The sequence below is a fragment of the Mytilus trossulus genome, chromosome 9 (genome assembly GCF_036588685.1).
Source record: "Mytilus trossulus isolate FHL-02 chromosome 9, PNRI_Mtr1.1.1.hap1, whole genome shotgun sequence".
Taxonomy (NCBI): domain Eukaryota; kingdom Metazoa; phylum Mollusca; class Bivalvia; order Mytilida; family Mytilidae; genus Mytilus; species Mytilus trossulus.
This window is the reverse complement of record NC_086381.1, coordinates 19,430,701-19,448,793: the sequence shown is the minus strand read 5'-3', so window position 1 is coordinate 19,448,793 and position 18,093 is coordinate 19,430,701. Positions and strand designations below refer to the sequence as shown.

Genomic DNA, 18,093 nt, shown 5'->3' with positions numbered 1-18,093 from the left:
ATGTTTATATTTATTCAAATATTTGAAAGAAAACAAATGTTTTTGTCGAAATTACTACAGCATATTCTAAACTCCGAGTCACCTGTCTATGCTGTTTCTCCTCAATAATGTGTTCTTGTCGGAGAAACAGCTAATAACAGTATCAATGTCTAGTAAGACCAGTTCGGAGAATAATTATAATCTCTTTTTTGTCGACATTATAATTCTGAACCTATTGCAATTGTTAGAGGTAATAGTTGTGAACAACCTTATGAGAATAAAAGCTTTTTGTAACAATTAAGGTATAATGCTATAATGCTACAATTTACAATGGTCCATATTAAAAATTTCTGACTTCTTTTAGCACTTGGTATAGGCTTGCTATAATTACGTCATTGTGAGGTGAGATTTTTTGCTCCTTAACTTTGACTTTGGTATAAACGAACAGCACATAAAGCAGGGTTTCTTTCCATTGGTTTCATTCATTAATTTGTTAGGATTGTGTGTATATATTATTATTCCTATCCACATGCCCACACAATTGTTCATTTTCCCAGATACACCATAAGTTAAATAATTTTCTGTATATTCTATCATTTCACTGTAATATGAAAGCAAAAAAATAGATTTTTAGTTTTATAGATCATTAAAATGTATTTTAAGTTAACTGGAATGTATCCTGATTATTTTAGTAATTTCCTATGCACGAGAAATCCGTTAAATGATATGTTGTTAGATACATTTTGACTTTAATAGATGCTACCAATCTTTAAAATAACAGAAAAGATAAATCCCGAGACATTAAAATGCTTTATTATATGACATAACCACATTGCGAGATTACAAACATCTTGCTTTTAAGAATAAAACCATAAAAACCGATTAAAACATTTTACCCTTCACCTACTAGTATTCGCATTTAGTTTTACAGAAACTTTGCAATGGATAGGAACTTTGTTTTGTGTAGCACTATTGTTTGTTGTGTTGTGTTGATGGTTGCCGTCTTACCGTCCGTAGCTGATGAATGTAGTGGGGATAGTTGTAGAAATGTGATTTCAATGCCGTTGGTGGATGACATGAAAGCTACATTAAAGGCTGATTTAGATGTTACAAATATGAACAATCATTTGAAGGCCTACATCGAACAAGAGATACAGAAGGGTTTTGAAGCAGCCATGAACGATGTCATGAGACAGCTGATTGATAAGAAACTGGAAATGGTTAATGCAACAATAGAAGCGACGATGCATGAAGAGATTTATAACAAACTGGCTATGGTCAATGCTACAGTAGAGGCAACGATGCACGAAGAACTTACACGTATGTTATTAATTTTGGTTTACTTTTTTCTAATTATTTTTTTATTTGGAATATGTTAATGGTTTTTTTTTTAGAAAAAAATGTACTGTACAATGCTTTATTGACTTGAAAATATTTAAGATTTAGACAAAAACAATCAGTTATTGTATGATGTCGAATTACCAGAAATGAATAAACAAATGATTTTGAGCAGAGTAATATAGTTTGGATCACTTGTGGATCGAAACTGCTGAACTTACCATGCAGAGAACCCAATTTGATGGGTTATGTTTTGAGCAATCTTTATTTTCCTGCACAGTGTTTTGTGAACTGTTGCTTTGATCATTCATTGATGGATTTTTTATTGTCTCTAGTGTATTTTTCTTCCCCTTATGATACCTGTCTACATCCTTTTTCAAAAAGTGAAAAGTGTTTGATATGTTTCGAGATACGTTATCAAATACATTTACTTCATTCACATTATATTCATAGCTGGCTTCAAAACGAAGAGGTTGAAGATACCAGAGAAACATTGAAAACTTATAAGTAGAAAACAACTGATAACGCAATGATACAATTAAATAAAAAACGACCATAAAACACAACATAGAAACCAAAGATTAACCATCACGAATACCACAAAAAAAAAACGTATAATGTACACGTTTAAGTCCTGTAACTGTTTTCAACATTCTGTAGAGATTAAGGTATTTATTCTTCATTACTTCATTTCCACCATATTTGACCAACCTTGTAATTAAATCATCATAACGACGGTTGCCATATTTTGAGCAGGATCTACTTACGCGGTTTGTGGTGAGGTCCGTGGTGCTAAATCTTTAATTTTTTTATGTTGCGTTTTGTATACTGTTAATATTCTGTTGGTCTTATTCGCTGCTTTTATCATGGCGTTGTAAGTTCAGTTTCGACTTATGAGTTTGAATGTCCCCTTGACACGGTGGGTGTGGTTGTCCTGCGAGAGAACGTTCTGTGCTGGTGATTTGGTCCTGACGGGTGCTGGTGATCAACGAATAATTGTAAACAAAGACGAAAATGATGATTTTTTTACGTTTTCACTAATAAAAAATGGAAGAAAACAGTTGAGATTTTTCAATTTTGTTTCTTATGGGTTCATATATATGTAAACTGTTAAAAAGTTGACCCTCTAAACTGTTTCAGTAAGCGTAACACAAAAATGCTCATTTTCAGAAAATCTCGAACTGAAAAAATAAAACAAAAATGCTCATAGAGTCCGCTTTCTATACCGCAATCCACACGACAAAACTGTTTTGTGAAAAAACATTGCAATTTATAAAAAAATTAGCATTTTCTCAATTTATTCATGTCCTGATACTGTGCTGGTGCGTCCTGATTATGGCAAGTCGTTCTCGTCAAAACTATGTTTAAACCATTTTTCGAGAAATTTACACACTGAGAATTATAAAAAAACACACTGAGATTTAAAAACTTCAAAACACACACTGAGAATTAAAGATTACACACTGAGAATTAAAAATTACACACTGAGATTTCATAAAGACGCACTGAGATAACAAAAATGAAAAACGCACACTGAGAATTGAAAATTACACACTGAGAATTGAAAATTACACACTGAGATTTGAAAATAACACACTGAGATATCAAAAAGACACACTGAGAATTTGAAATTACACAATGAGAATTTAAAATGACACACTCAGTGAGATTTGTGCGGACTTTTTATGCGCACGTATCTAATTAGCATACTAAATCTGAATCTATTACAGGTGTCACGAAAATACCTGTTTTGTTATTGTACACGATAGTTCCGGGGAGTGAAAAGGGTTAAAGCATGTCAATATGTTCATTTGTTACATTTATTTCCTCCTAAATAAGGAGCACACTTTGTTAAGTACTGAAACACCCCTTTTATTGATAATAGACTTGTTAAGTCATGTGATAAGCAAACCTTCTTGATAACCCTTAAATTGGGACTTGGACTCGTCCATTTAGGTAGTATATAAGACCGCACCGAAATCAGTTCAGTGTCGATGTATATGCCATTCTGAGCGGTTATAATTAATTCTCATATAGTGTGAATAGTGAGTATAATTTGTTCTTTGGATTAAAGTAGTGAATTCCAAGTGAAGTGTGGATTATTAATAATAGTTCTAATATTCGGAATTCTAATAATATATTCAAGGAATAAATAAGTGATAGCTATTTGACTATCTATTTGACAAGCTATTTGACTAGCTATTTGACAAGCTATTTGACTAGCTATTTGACAAGCTATTTGACTAGCCATTTGACAAGCTGTTTGACTGTGGAAATATATCGTGCTCAATTTGATACTTTATTTAGTATAGTTGGGTTAGTTGATTCGATTAGTGTCTAGTGTAAATAATTCATTTTGCCATATTGGAATATTCTGTTATTGTTATATTAAAGTGATTATAGGATAACTTTCATTTTGCTACCTAGTGATCAATTTGACAAATAGCGCAAATTGATAGTGCCATTGACTTGTTTTGTTTCATTTCGCTGTGCAGATTGACAGTGCCATTTGACTTATATTTCTTTCATTGTGTTGTACAAAGATAGATTTGAAAAGTATGTTTGTTAACTGAATTCTACCTGGCTGTGGTATAAATCAACCATTTTATAGTGCGTTTGCAAGTGTTTCTTGTGTCATAGTTCTATACATAGGTGTTTTAGTTATCATTGTTTAATATTGCAGTGACTTGCAAATAACGATTCTGATTGATATTTCGGGATATACTTTGGAAACTATGATTTGTCTATTTAAGTATTAGACCATTTGATTGCTCGGGTTTACACGTTACAAATTGGTGGCAGCGGTGGGATTCTAAATTGTTTAGAAGTACATGATTCATTTGAATTGTGTTTTGTGATTTTTGTGTTCGAATATCATTGCTATAGTTTATATAATTAAGAATTATATTTTGTAGTTGGAGAGACTACGTCGTGTTAACAGTTTGAAGACCAAAATAGTTATAAAGTTGGTGAGTAAATTTATTAAACATGTCTGATTTAAATAATGAAATAGGAAATATAACGTCGGCTATTGAACACCTTGAAAATAGTTTAAAGAAAAGAACAAGTTTTATGCATTCAACACCTAAAATTGGTACTAATGCACATGAAAGTGATTCTGGGGTTGAAACAGCCTTACAAATAAACCCATTGAGATCTGATGAAGCAGGGCGCACAGTCATATTTGGTGCAAGGTCTAAGGTCACATCAGAAAATGGTATTTCAACAAATTCAGAAACTCTCCCTTATAGTAATAGTTTAGATAGAAACTCTGATGACAAGCAAGGTCATATCAGTCAGCCCCCGAGTACAAATATGCCACTTAGTAATTCTAGAAATTCGAATTTGGGTATTCTAGTAGAGGAGAATCAAAAGTCTACAAGGGACAGTTCTAGTGAAAAGAAAAATCCTAACCAAGGTGTTAAAATTAAACCCGCTACATATAATGGGGGTGATTCTTGGATCGATTATAAATCGCATTTTGATATGGTTTCAAAAGTCAATGATTGGTCACATGAACAAATGGGTTTGTACTTAGCAGTGTCACTACGTGGTCAGGCACAAGGAATATTAGGTGATTTATCAACAGAAGTTCGAAGTGATTATGATAGTCTTGTGGTTGCATTAGAAGAAAGGTTTGCCCCACCAAGTCAAACGGAACTATACAGGGTTCAGTTTCGGGAGCGTAGAAAAAAGGCAACAGAGTCTTTGCCTGAATTAGGCCAAGTGTTTCGAAGGCTCTCAAACTTAGCATATCCAACGGCACCTAGGGACGTGCGTGAGACACTTGCACTAGAGCAGTTCATAGATTCATTGTACGACTCTGATATGAGATTAAAAATAAAACAATCAAGACCTAAAAGTCTAGATGAAGCAGTTAAACTATCTGTAGAATTAGAAGCTTTCAATAAAGCCGAAGAATCAAACAAAGCTCATCGTGGTTATTTGCGATCCGCAGATTATAATAGTAAAGAAGAGGGGAATGAGCCCATCCCTGTTGCAGCCCAAGATACAAATACTGCAGTAGAAAAACTAGAGCAGGGCATGCAATCTATTCAAAATATGATTAAGGAACTTACAATTGAAATGGGTAAGTTAAAAGATGCAGAACGCTCGCGGAATAATCTCACAAATGACAAAAAGTGTTACAATTGTGGTAAAAGTGGTCACTTTGTGAGAGAATGCCCAGAACGAAAACCATACGACAATTCATTCCATAGAGGCCGAGGTGGTGGATATAATAGACGTGGACGAGGGGATAGATACCAAACCCCTCGATCAAATGACAACGGATCTTCTAGGGTCATTCGTAGAATGAATAATGACAGAAAACCAAACGTATCTATAGTTGACGAGGCTGGAATGTACATTGCAGTGCATATGAATAACAAAGATGCAAAGTTTCTAGTTGATACAGGAGCGACTCTTTCAATTATTTCTTCTAGTTTCTATTACCAGCTAAATAATAAGCCTATTCTTGAAGAGTGCAACAAACAAATAACCTCGGCAAATGGAGGTTTCTTAACTGTGAAAGGGAAAGGAACATTTAATGTGAGAATCGGGGATACTTTCTTTCAGGTAGAAGCTGTTGTAGCTGATATTCGTGCCGATGGTATTCTTGGGTTAGATTTTCTCAAAGACAATGATTGTGTTATTGATGTAGTAGCAAAGAAATTGATTGTTAGTGGGAAAGACTATCCTGTTCAATTTGAGGGAAAGCTTGGATGTTATAGAATTGTCGCAGCGGAAACGATAAGTATTCCACCTGAAAGTGAAATGGTTATTTCTTGTGTTGTATGCGTACCGAAGGGACAAACAATGAAACACTTCGAAGGGATAGTAGAACCTCTGGAAAACAAACTGGAGCAGAATGGACCATTAGTTGCTCGAACACTGGTAAACACCGATGATCAAGTACCTATCAGACTTATGAATTTGTGTAAAGAAGTGCAAATTATTCACAAAGGGACAAGTATAGGACAATTGCATGAGGTCATAAGTATTTCAGATCAGAAGCAACATAATGCAGATCCGGAAATTTCTCTAAGGCCAGATTTACAAAACTTGCTGGAAAAATCAAGTAAACACCTCAATAGTGACCAAGAAAGACAGCTACGAGAACTAATTCTTAGATATAAAGAATCATTTGCCGAGACTGATAAAGATCTTGGAAGAACTACCCTTGTCAAACACAAAATAAATACAGGAGATGCGCCTGCCTTTAAAGAACCACCTAGGCGTACGCCAGTGCATCTACAATGTGAATTAGACAAAAATATTGATGAAATGCTAGAGAAGGATGTAGTTGAGCCATCCAATAGTCCTTGGGCATCAGGAGTGGTGCTTGTCAAGAAGAAAGATGGGACATATCGATTTTGTGTTGATTATAGACGACTTAATAAAGTAACCGTTAAGGATGCATATCCGCTTCCAAGGATAGATGATTCTCTGGAACAACTCTCAGGGAATGCTTGGTTTTCTACTCTTGATTTGTGTAGTGGTTATTGGCAGGTAGAGGTAGACCAAGCAGATCGTTACAAGACAGCCTTTGCAACCAGGAAAGGTTTGTTTCAGTTTAAAACAATGCCATTTGGACTATGTTGTGCACCAAGTACGTTTGAGCGGCTAATGGAGACAGTGCTTGCTGGACTACAATGGGATATTTGCATGATATATTTAGATGACATCATAGTTATGGGGAAAACATTCAGCGGCATGATTCAGAACCTGGAAAAAGTGTTTGGACGCCTTCAAAAGGCTGGTCTAAAATTGAAGGCCAAAAAGTGTTACTTGTGTGTAAAAGAAGTTCTTTTCTTAGGACATATCATTTCTGAAACTGGGATTGCGACGGACCCTTCAAAAATAGAGGCTATCAAGAATTGGCCAACGCCATTAAATGTTTCTGAATTAAGATCCTTTCTAGGGTTATGTGGCTATTATCGGAGATACATAAAAGATTTTTCAGCTGTGGCTAAATGTCTTCACAGATTAACTGAGAAAGGTAGGGATTTTGTTTGGAAACAAGAATGCGAAGATGCGTTTAAATTCCTTAAGAATAAATTGACCAGTGCACCTATTCTAGGGCATCCCGATTTTTCACGTCCATTTATACTTGATACTGACGCGAGTAACCAAGCTATCGGCTCTGTACTTTCTCAAGTGGGTGAAGATGGAAAAGAAGTAGTCATTGGCTATGCCAGTAGAACATTGAATAAAGCCGAACGACATTATTGTGTTACCAGAAAAGAACTTTTAGCAGTGGTTTATTTCGTAAAACACTTTAAACATTATCTTTATGGGAAAAAGTTTACTGTCCGAACTGATCATGGTTCCCTTCGCTGGCTAATGCAGTTCAAGAATCCAGAAGGTCAAATTGCTCGGTGGCTTGAGGTGTTGAGTGAGTTTGATTTTGAAATTGTCCATCGACCCGGCAAAAGACATAATAATGCTGACGCTTTAAGTCGGATACCATGTAAACAATGTGGATACAACACTGATTGGGAAAAGAAATTGCAAAACGAAAAAGGCATCGTCCGAGCAGTCAATGGTGATCTCTCTAATGAGTTTTCACAAGTCGAACAACTTACTTTGAAGGAATTGCAAGAAAACGATAAAGACATTCAATTTATTAAAGGGTCTTTTCTGAATAAGAAGAGACCGCAATTCTTAGAGATATCTGGAAAGAGTTTGTCTGTTAGATGTTTGTGGTCTCAATGGGATATTCTCGAAGTTATTGAAGGTATACTTTACCGACGATTTGAAACCTCTGACAACTCGAAAAATCGATTACAAGCGATAGTGCCATATAGTGAGAGGAGAAATGTGCTCTTTCAGTGCCATGATAATAAAACTTCCGCACATTTGGGAGTTCGAAAGACAATTGAGAGAATTCGTCAGAAGTATTACTGGCCTGGATTACAAGCTGATGTTCGTAGATACATTAAAGGATGCGAATTTTGTAACCGCAGGAAAAATCCTTGCCGAACAAATAAAGCTCCCATGCAATTGGTTCAAAGTTGTCATCCTATGGAACGAATTGCTGCTGATATTTTGGGAGAACTTCCAGAAACGGAAAACGGCAACCGGTATATTCTGGTAGTCTCCGACTATTTTTCTAAGTGGACTGAAAGTTTCGCCATGCCGAACATGGAAGCCGTAACCGTGGCAAATTTAATTGTTGAACAGGTAGTGGCACGGTTTGGCGTCCCATCATACATACACTCCGATCAAGGACGACAATTTGAGAGTAAGTTATTCAGTGAAATGTGTCGTTTGTTAAATATCAAGAAGACAAGAACAACACCTTATCATCCGCAGTCGGACGGACAAGTTGAACGCTTCAATAAAACATTAGAGACCATGCTTAGTGCATATGTGAACGACCATCACAAAGATTGGGACAAACACCTTCCGTATGTGATGATGGCGTATCGAAGTGCAGAACACGAGACCACTGGTTATACTCCAAACTATCTCATGTTTGGTAGGGAAGTTTCTACGCCAATTGACTTGATGTATGAGATTCCTGTTGATGTACAGAGTTTTCTAAGTAATCAATGGGCGTTGGAGTTGAAAGAACGTTTGGAAGAAGCCCATGAGAAAGTAAGACAAAATACCAAATCTTCCATGTTAAGACAGAAGAGGTATCATGATTTGAAACTGTCATGGCAGGATTTTCGGGAAAATGACGAAGCCTATGTTTATTTTCCGGTAAAGAAGGTTGGATTGTCATCAAAGTTAACCTCTTACTGGAGGGGTCCATTTAAGGTACTCGAGAAGTGTACCGATGTGACATATAAAGTTAATTGTGGTCAAAGAGGGAAGACACAGATCATTCATGTAGACCGTTTGCGAAAACGGAATCCTCAGATACTTGAGGGAGAGAGTGTGGAACCATTAGAACCACCCGAAACTCTAAGTGATATGAATGAGGAAATTGTAGAAAGAGAGCCCGAGATATTAGAACATGTTGAGAGTGTCCCTGTTGAGGGTGAGGAACAGCACACTATAGAGGAGGGACCACTGGAAAATATAGGAACAAGTTCAAATTTTTCAAACTGGAGTGGAAGAAGGAGACAACCACCCGTTTGGATGAAAGATTACAGTGATTAGATATTTATGTTTTAACTTGTAAATAGCTATGTGATTTTGCTTCGTTAATTGTTACCTTATTTTTATTTGTGCCAATTTAGTATCAGTGTTTTTCTTTATCATTGCAGTTCAAGATGCCAAAGACAAAAGTGACGCCCAGAAGGGGGAATATTCCTATCTCAATGGAAGTTGATGCTAGTGAGCGGATGTCTTGTCCTTTCTGCCCTTCCACCTTTAAGACCAAGGAGCAAAGAAACAAGCATATCATTGAATGCACAGATTTAAGATTGTTTTGTGCCTTGTGTCCGTATAACACCACCAAACGGGTATATCTGAATAAGCATATTAAGAACATTCATTGTTCAGCTGAATCCGGAAAGGAAGGTACGGAAATCGAGGATAACGATAAGACTGACAGTAATCATAACAATTTGACTCAATCTTCAGAAGACATAGACCACAACAAGACAGATCAGAAGGACCCCGAGAAGGTTGATAATGATATTGACTCTTCAAGCTCAGAGGAAGATAACGGTAAAGAAGAAGTGGACAATTCAAAAAGTATATTGGACGACATATCAAGTGATGACGATAGTGTTGCCAAAGTTGGGGATCCAGAAACTCCGGAGATGGCTTATATGGCTGATAAGCCAACTACTTCAGCTGTAGAGATTGGACGAATAATAAGGAAGGTAACGAGACCAACTCCGGTGTACACGCCAAGAGGAAAACTACAAGATCTTAGGCAGAAATTGACAAAGACTTTGGTCCCTCAATTAGTAAATACACCTAAGGTTCACACTATAAGAGAAATGGAAACGGTTAGTACGAAGGAGCAGTCTGTAAAGGAACCAAGACTAGTGACCAAGTACATTAAAATAATTACTGAATATGAAGAAAATGGCAAAAAGATCAAAATCATTGAGAAGAAAGTGCCATCTGATTCCCTATAGACATTTTACAGTGAACTGACATTCATTTTGTTTCATTTAATAAAGTCAACAAGAGTTTGATTGTATAAATATCTATTCTTTGTGTTTACTGTTATATCCAGCCCTTTTATGTTTGAGTCCGTCGGATGGGGACGTTAAATCCGAAGCCCCATGTACAGGAAAATGTCACTCCCTGTGCATGTAAAAGACCCCTCCTGCAGATTTCGATAAGAGTAGGCTCCTTGGGGCCGCTGCAGAGGCTAAATTTGTTAGGGACATTTAATTTATTCTTTGGCAGTGACACTCAAAATTACAGACGTTAATAAGTAAGAGGTTAATGTTAGAAACAAGGATATTTTAAAGAAGGAAGTTCATAATGTTTGAAATGTTTGATATGGCTGCCTGGAATTTGGACATGTTGGATATATAGGTAGACTTTGTATCTACGGGTTGTGGTTTATGATGTCGTCAGTTAAGACCTGATGGACAAAAGGGAAAACTGACATTATTGTCGTATAGTATGGTGCCTGACGTTGTGGTCAGAAGATATATATAGTTGAAGATATATATGGTTAGAATCTAACCAAAGTTATTTTGGTACTGTGAAGCGGCAAAGTGGGAAAAGGCTTTGTCTTGTTGTATATATGTCCAATGGAAATAGATGATTTCTCAGCATGTCAGGTGTATTTAAGGAGTCATGCGAGGACGCATGGTTTTAGAGGCGTGGGTAATGTCACGAAAATACCTGTTTTGTTATTGTACACGATAGTTCCGGGGAGTGAAAAGGGTTAAAGCATGTCAATCTGTTCATTTGTTACATTTATTTCCTCCTAAATAAGGAGCACACTTTGTTAAGTACTGAAACACCCCTTTTATTGATAATAGACTTGTTAAGTCATGTGATAAGCAAACCTTCTTGATAACCCTTAAATTGGGACTTGGACTCGTCCATTTAGGTAGTATATAAGACCGCACCGAAATCAGTTCAGTGTCGATGTATATGCCATTCTGAGCGGTTATAATTAATTCTCATATAGTGTGAATAGTGAGTATAATTTGTTCTTTGGATTAAAGTAGTGAATTCCAAGTGAAGTGTGGATTATTAATAATAGTTCTAATATTCGGAATTCTAATAATATATTCAAGGAATAAATAAGTGATAGCTATTTGACTATCTATTTGACAAGCTATTTGACTAGCTATTTGACAAGCTATTTGACTAGCTATTTGACAAGCTATTTGACTAGCCATTTGACAAGCTGTTTGACTGTGGAAATATATCGTGCTCAATTTGATACTTTATTTAGTATAGTTGGGTTAGTTGATTCGATTAGTGTCTAGTGTAAATAATTCATTTTGCCATATTGGAATATTCTGTTATTGTTATATTAAAGTGATTATAGGATAACTTTCATTTTGCTACCTAGTGATCAATTTGACAAATAGCGCAAATTGATAGTGCCATTGACTTGTTTTGTTTCATTTCGCTGTGCAGATTGACAGTGCCATTTGACTTATATTTCTTTCATTGTGTTGTACAAAGATAGATTTGAAAAGTATGTTTGTTAACTGAATTCTACCTGGCTGTGGTATAAATCAACCATTTTATAGTGCGTTTGCAAGTGTTTCTTGTGTCATAGTTCTATACATAGGTGTTTTAGTTATCATTGTTTAATATTGCAGTGACTTGCAAATAACGATTCTGATTGATATTTCGGGATATACTTTGGAAACTATGATTTGTCTATTTAAGTATTAGACCATTTGATTGCTCGGGTTTACACGTTACACAGGCTTAAAGCAACTAGTGGACAGAATTCGTTAGTCCTTCGATTTGGTTCCAAATTATTCATAAAAAAAAACCTTTAGAAATACAATGACAAGAAAAATACTCACTTATTCTTATTACAAAATATTTATACCAAATGGTGAAAAACTTTATTAAAATTATAAGAAAACATTGGAACAATTTGCACTGAAAAACAAATAATGCAGTGAAATTTTTACTCAAGTGTCTATGATAGCATATAAACGTAACAAAAATATAAAAGATTAACTTGCGAAATCAGGGTAACAGTTGGAAGACTTTTTAAAAGGGACCCATGCGTAAATTTCTCGAAAAATGGTTTAAACATAGTTTTGACGAGAACGGCTTGCCATACCTGATACGGTGCTGGCGATTTTGGATAAGAAGTTGGTCATATTTGAAACAAATGTTACAAAATCAATAAAATTGGGCAGATAATTGTTGTCAATAGGATCTATGATTCCTATTTTAGCTCTTGTGCATCCATTTGGCTGTTTAATATGTGTTTTCAAATGAAATTAACTTGTATTACATAATTACATAAAAGGACAACATCTTCCGTCCAATACCAGATAACAATATATAGTATCTAAAATAAGAATAGTTTTATTAAGTCATTAAATGCCCCTTTCATTGATGCTTCAACAATGATCAAAGCACATGCCGCATAGACATGTTTGTTAGCGCTCCACACATCCCTTCCCACTTCCACCCAACCAACCCTCCTCATTTCCTTCTTCATTGTTACAGTTGTGTACCAACACAACAATTTATCACATAAAATAATAACACAAAGACACACATTATTAAACATCGAATGCCCGGAGGAACTGAAAGCTAGTTCAAAGCCGCATTTTCAACTAATAGATAATCAAAAATAACAAAAATCCGTGTCGATTAAAAAAGTCTTAAAACTTAAGTTCACATTTTAATGTTTGATGAAGCAGAACTTTAAAAGTGTACAGTGAATCTTGTGCTCACAACAGTTATTGTCATGATTATGTTTACATACGACTTATAAAGGAATTTAAAAGAAGGTAGTGGTACCAAGCAATATTTTACAGTTCAATTTAATGATCATGCATGGAAGGAAAGGGTACGGAAGTTTATAGGACAAAAAGAAATTGATAGTATTTTTTGGCGAAAGACTTAAACACTTCTTTGCATTATATAGTACAGCTCTTCCTTGCATGTTGACTTGACTTGCTTGCTATGCTTGCTTGGATGTTTTCAAACAATAGGTAGGCGGAGTTTCAGTACAAACTGGGATTTGATTGGACAAATACAAACTGACAGGAATTGAAGTTAATGTTTATTGTCCAAACAAATTCTAGTATATAGTAAACAGACTACTTACCTGTCGTTTACAAACATCCACAAAATCATAGCAAGCAATTTAATCAATGGTTTGCTTTGCATATATTTATAGAGGAGCTGTACATTCTAAAAAAATAATTCCTGTTGTGGTAGATGGTTTTATCCTCAACAAAATCTCAATATCTTTGTTGAAACGAATAAAGGTTTTAAATTTTTCGTGGACTTTTTAGCTTCCACCCTGACGAGGCATGTTAGCTGTTCGTATGCTGTTGCACCTGACGCACGGAAACTTTCATATTTCCATCTTCTTTTCTGAAATATTTTACCCAGCTCATACTTGACAGAATTGTCATCCTAGTAAAAGGTGTAACCAATGAATTGAACACAAGTTAAAAATTCCACAATACTATATAATTCATTTAATGTGTCAATTTGTTCGACTTTTTTCGAAAAGAAGAGAGTTTTTTTAATGTCAAGATTATCTGTCGCTTGCTAGATCTATGCTAAGCATTTATTTCAGATGACATGGACTCCTCACCCTGTTGACCCTGCTGTATTCATAACTTTATCCGTATTCATATATTAATAGATAAACAAAAGGCTGCAACTGGTATTTTTGTATTTAAAATGATTCGTTGTAACGAGAATATTTGTGGTGAATGGAACCGTGAGGGTCAAAATCTTCAATTGATTATAAATGTTGCTGGACCCAGTCTCGTTATCTGATCTTAATTTTCTGAAATGTGTAAGGTAGATAGACATTTTGATTTTTTTTTACTCGGTAAGTTTTGCCCGAATTGCTTGAACTTTTGCAATATTAAAGCCGATTTCAATGAGTGTGTAGACAAATGGAATATATTTGGTTATCTTGCTTGCTGAACAGAAAAGTCATTGTTAGGTTATGCAAACTACCCTACTTTAAGAGTAGACAAGTCCGACAAATGACACATCTTTCTGTCTGTAGGACCAGGCTACTTCGAAAGGAGGGTAGTATACCTTACCTAACAATGACTTCACGGTTTAGCTAACAAGCAAGCTAACCAAAGATATTACCTTTGCCTACATACTCAATGGAATCGGCTGTCACTAAAAACTCGAATACATTTTAACAGACAGTGGTCATGTTTGTTGATGAATATTGTTTTTCCTAGATTCACTCTTGAAAAATCATTTGGTAACATTTGGTCAAGTAATTTCAGAAAATATCTTTTTGTAATTGGGGACGCCAAGACAATAAATGAACCTCACACGACCCCTCGACACAGGTGAGCCTATATATGATCTTATAGTGATTCGGGTTGATAACCAGCTGACCAGTATAATTTATTGTGACAAGAAAAGACAAAACAAATACTTTATTAGAGTCTCACCTCAAAATTGACATACATTTATACATTAATAAAATAACAGTAATATTTAAAACAACATGAGCCACTCTAAAAAGAGTTATGAGAGACTATAAAATTTCGACAAAACACATTATTATCTACAACTATATAAAATACCGTTTCTTTTTGCCCGCGTCACACTGTCCCGATTTTTATATACGATGGACACCCGAATGCGAAAATTGTAAATTCGTACGAAGTTGGTCCCGATCTCGTTAAAATTCCAAAAAGTGACCATAGCAAATACGAGGAATAACATAGTCTATACGATGGTGCCGAAATTATATACGATAGCAAAAGATGGACATACGAAGGTTAACAGAAGACGGGTATTTAAGCTTCATATTTCAGCCGAAGCCTACATGATGGATCACGAAAGCTACACGATGGACTACGAAGGCTACACGATGGATTACGATGATGGCGCTATGGCCGTACGATGTTTAAAAGACGTCGTGTACAGCTTACGATGCATTTAAATTGTGGACACTCTAAAACCAATATGCCTCAAAAGATTTATACCACATTTGGTATATTGTTCCTCCTTGTAATGATCTGACATTTTTTACGTTCAAGGCCAAAGGTCAAGTTCATGCAGATGTACTTCTTTTTTTCTCCTTGAAATATCATAATACACAGGAAATTGTTTGCTCATTTTTTTACCTGCTGGTTCTAAAGACAATATTAAAATGTTTGCACTAGTCTGAATAATCACCCATAAGTATGCCCATGTTTACTGATCTATCTTAAAGGTAAGGTAATGGGTTCGTTGATCCCTTTTATTCAAAAAGAGCTCTTTCCAGGAGAATATCATAATAATATAGGCAAAAGGAAGGATGTGGGGAAAGCAACAAATGCGTCAAAATATGACATATAGAAACAAAATGGCTATGGAGTAAACATTCGTGTGACAACAACTCAGACGATACATAAAAAATCAGAATAATGAAGAAAAAGTTGGTTTCCGTATATACGTGTACCTGCAGTGTTGGTGTAAGAGGCGCGTTTATGATTTTCATTATGTTACTTGATATGAAATATTGACAAAAATAATATTTTATTTGTAAAAGTAAATCATGAGCCTGTAATAGCTGCTCTTCTTGTTCCATTTGAATTAATAGAAACAACGCTGTCGCCTGTCTTGTTCTCATAGAATCATATCATATGAGCTTCGTGTTTTGTGAACGTCTTTCTTAGCTGTCGTATTAAACTGACCGTGCATATCGCGCATTGCATTTACATGTATTTTATCGCGAAAATTAACTTACATTTAGCTGGATTTATTGCCGTCGTAGTTCCATCTTGTCGCCTTCGTACTTTTATTCGATGGCAACACGACGGGATTACGAGGTCTTCATGAAGTCGTGTTGCCATCGTAAGTCCTTCGGGTAGCTTCGTGATTCATTCGTGTAGACATCGTAATGTCAAAACTGTCCGATTGAAACGATGGAAACACAAATGCAATACGATGTTCAAAGATGCATTCCCGGTGACATTACGATGATGGGGATGGTGATACGAACTCAATACGAACCCTCAAAATCGGACGCACCTTCGGGGATTTTTTAACATGTTAAAAAATTTAGAACCCTTCCCGACGTTGTCCCCGAAGGCTAGAAAAAGTGGCCGATGGTTCTACGATGATTAAAGATGGCACTACGAATAGCCCGATCTGGATACAATCAGTCCCGATTTTTGAAAATATCCATAATCGTGTTGCCATCAGCGTAAAAATCGGGACAGTGTGACGCGGGCATAATAATACATCATAGCAGATTTTGGCTAAAAAGTAACATACATTTTCATCAGTGAATAAAAATTTGAATTTATCATCATCAGACAAATGAACAAAATCACAATTAAAAGAGCTAGCATGTCTAAATAAAATAGCTCGTAAATCTGCATATACTGGGCAGTTAATTAACACATGTTTCTCATCTTCAATAATGTTATTTTTCTTACATTGCTCATTAAAACATAATCTATTGTCAACCATAATGCCTTCATATCGACTAGTTTCTATTCTCAGAGGTGCAACCCCACATCTAAATTTAGCATATGCACTCTTATATTTTTCAGGCATATTAATACATAAATATTTTTCTCTATTAAAACATTGCTTAAACATTCTATACGTTCTCAATTTACTTCTTTCATTGTACATTAAGTCAGAGTACCACTTCTCTTTATATCTACACAAATTTTCATGTTCAATTTGTTTAATTGTATTTTTATCAATAGAAACATCAGTATTACATAAAAACTCCATATCCATTTCTTTAAATTTCACATTGACTCTATAATTCCAATTTTTAAATTTACTATTACAGCATTTATTGCCCCACAAGAAAACCTTTTTATTAACTCTACAATGAGACATCAGTTTAGTAAGTCTCGACCATAATCTAAAAATACACGTCCACTGAGATATGATACTGGGCATCCAACCCATATCTCCATATAAGGCTAAGTTAGGGGTGTATTTACCCACACCCATAAAAAATCTCATTGCTCTATTTTTTACAGCATTAATACAAGAAAAATCCTGGTGACCCAAATTAAGGCACCGTATTGAATTACAGACATAACAAGTGTATCAAAAAGTTTTGTAAATGTATCAAATTGAAAACCTCCATAAGCTTTACATTTAGCTATTAGTAAACCTAATGACCTACTTGCAGATTTAGCTACTGCCTTAGCCATGATACAATTGTAATCTAAACATTCTGACAACAGTAAACCTAGATAAGTATAACTAGGAACAATTTCCATATCATTATTATTAAGTACAAAAGTAAAATTTGTCTTTGGTGTAGACTGAGTTCTGAAATGTTCAATTTTTGATTTCTCTAGATTTACATCTAAATCATTTTTACAACACCATATATTTAAAGTATCAAACATTTTTTGTAGATCTTTCTTATTTTCTGTTAAAAATACAAGATCATCTGCATAAAGTAGTACACGAATTTTTTCATCATCAATTTTTACTCCAATATCTATTTTTTTTAACTTCATCTACAAGGTTATTAATAAAAATGTTAAACAAAATTGGAGACAGAATACACCCTTGTTTCAAACCACATTTAACCTCAAACCAATCAGTAAAATTACCATTTACTTTTACACATGAATATACATTTCTATAAAGTGAAAAAATAGCATTTAACATTTTACTACTTATACCTAAATTTTCCAATTTACCAAAAAGCAAATCTCAGTTTATCCAGTCGTAAACTTT

General features: G+C 35.0%; 2 protein-coding genes across 2 annotated transcripts in view; both read left to right on the top strand.

The window, feature by feature from the left end:
• The first annotated feature begins 747 nt into the window (after positions 1-747).
• The window catches only part of LOC134684364 (short-chain collagen C4-like), a 32,105-nt gene continuing 14,759 nt past the window's right edge, over positions 748-18,093 (top strand). The window contains exon 1 of the mRNA XM_063543651.1: positions 748-1,299. Within this exon, the coding sequence (XP_063399721.1) occupies positions 921-1,299 (379 nt within the window). The 5' untranslated portion in view covers positions 748-920. The remainder of the gene's footprint in view (positions 1,300-18,093) is intronic.
• On the top strand, positions 4,209-10,361 carry LOC134683496 (uncharacterized). Its single transcript, XM_063542806.1, has 2 exons — positions 4,209-4,286; positions 9,537-10,361. The coding sequence occupies exon 2, from the start codon at positions 9,543-9,545 to the stop codon at positions 10,359-10,361; it is 819 nt and encodes a 272-aa protein (XP_063398876.1). The 5' UTR covers positions 4,209-4,286; positions 9,537-9,542.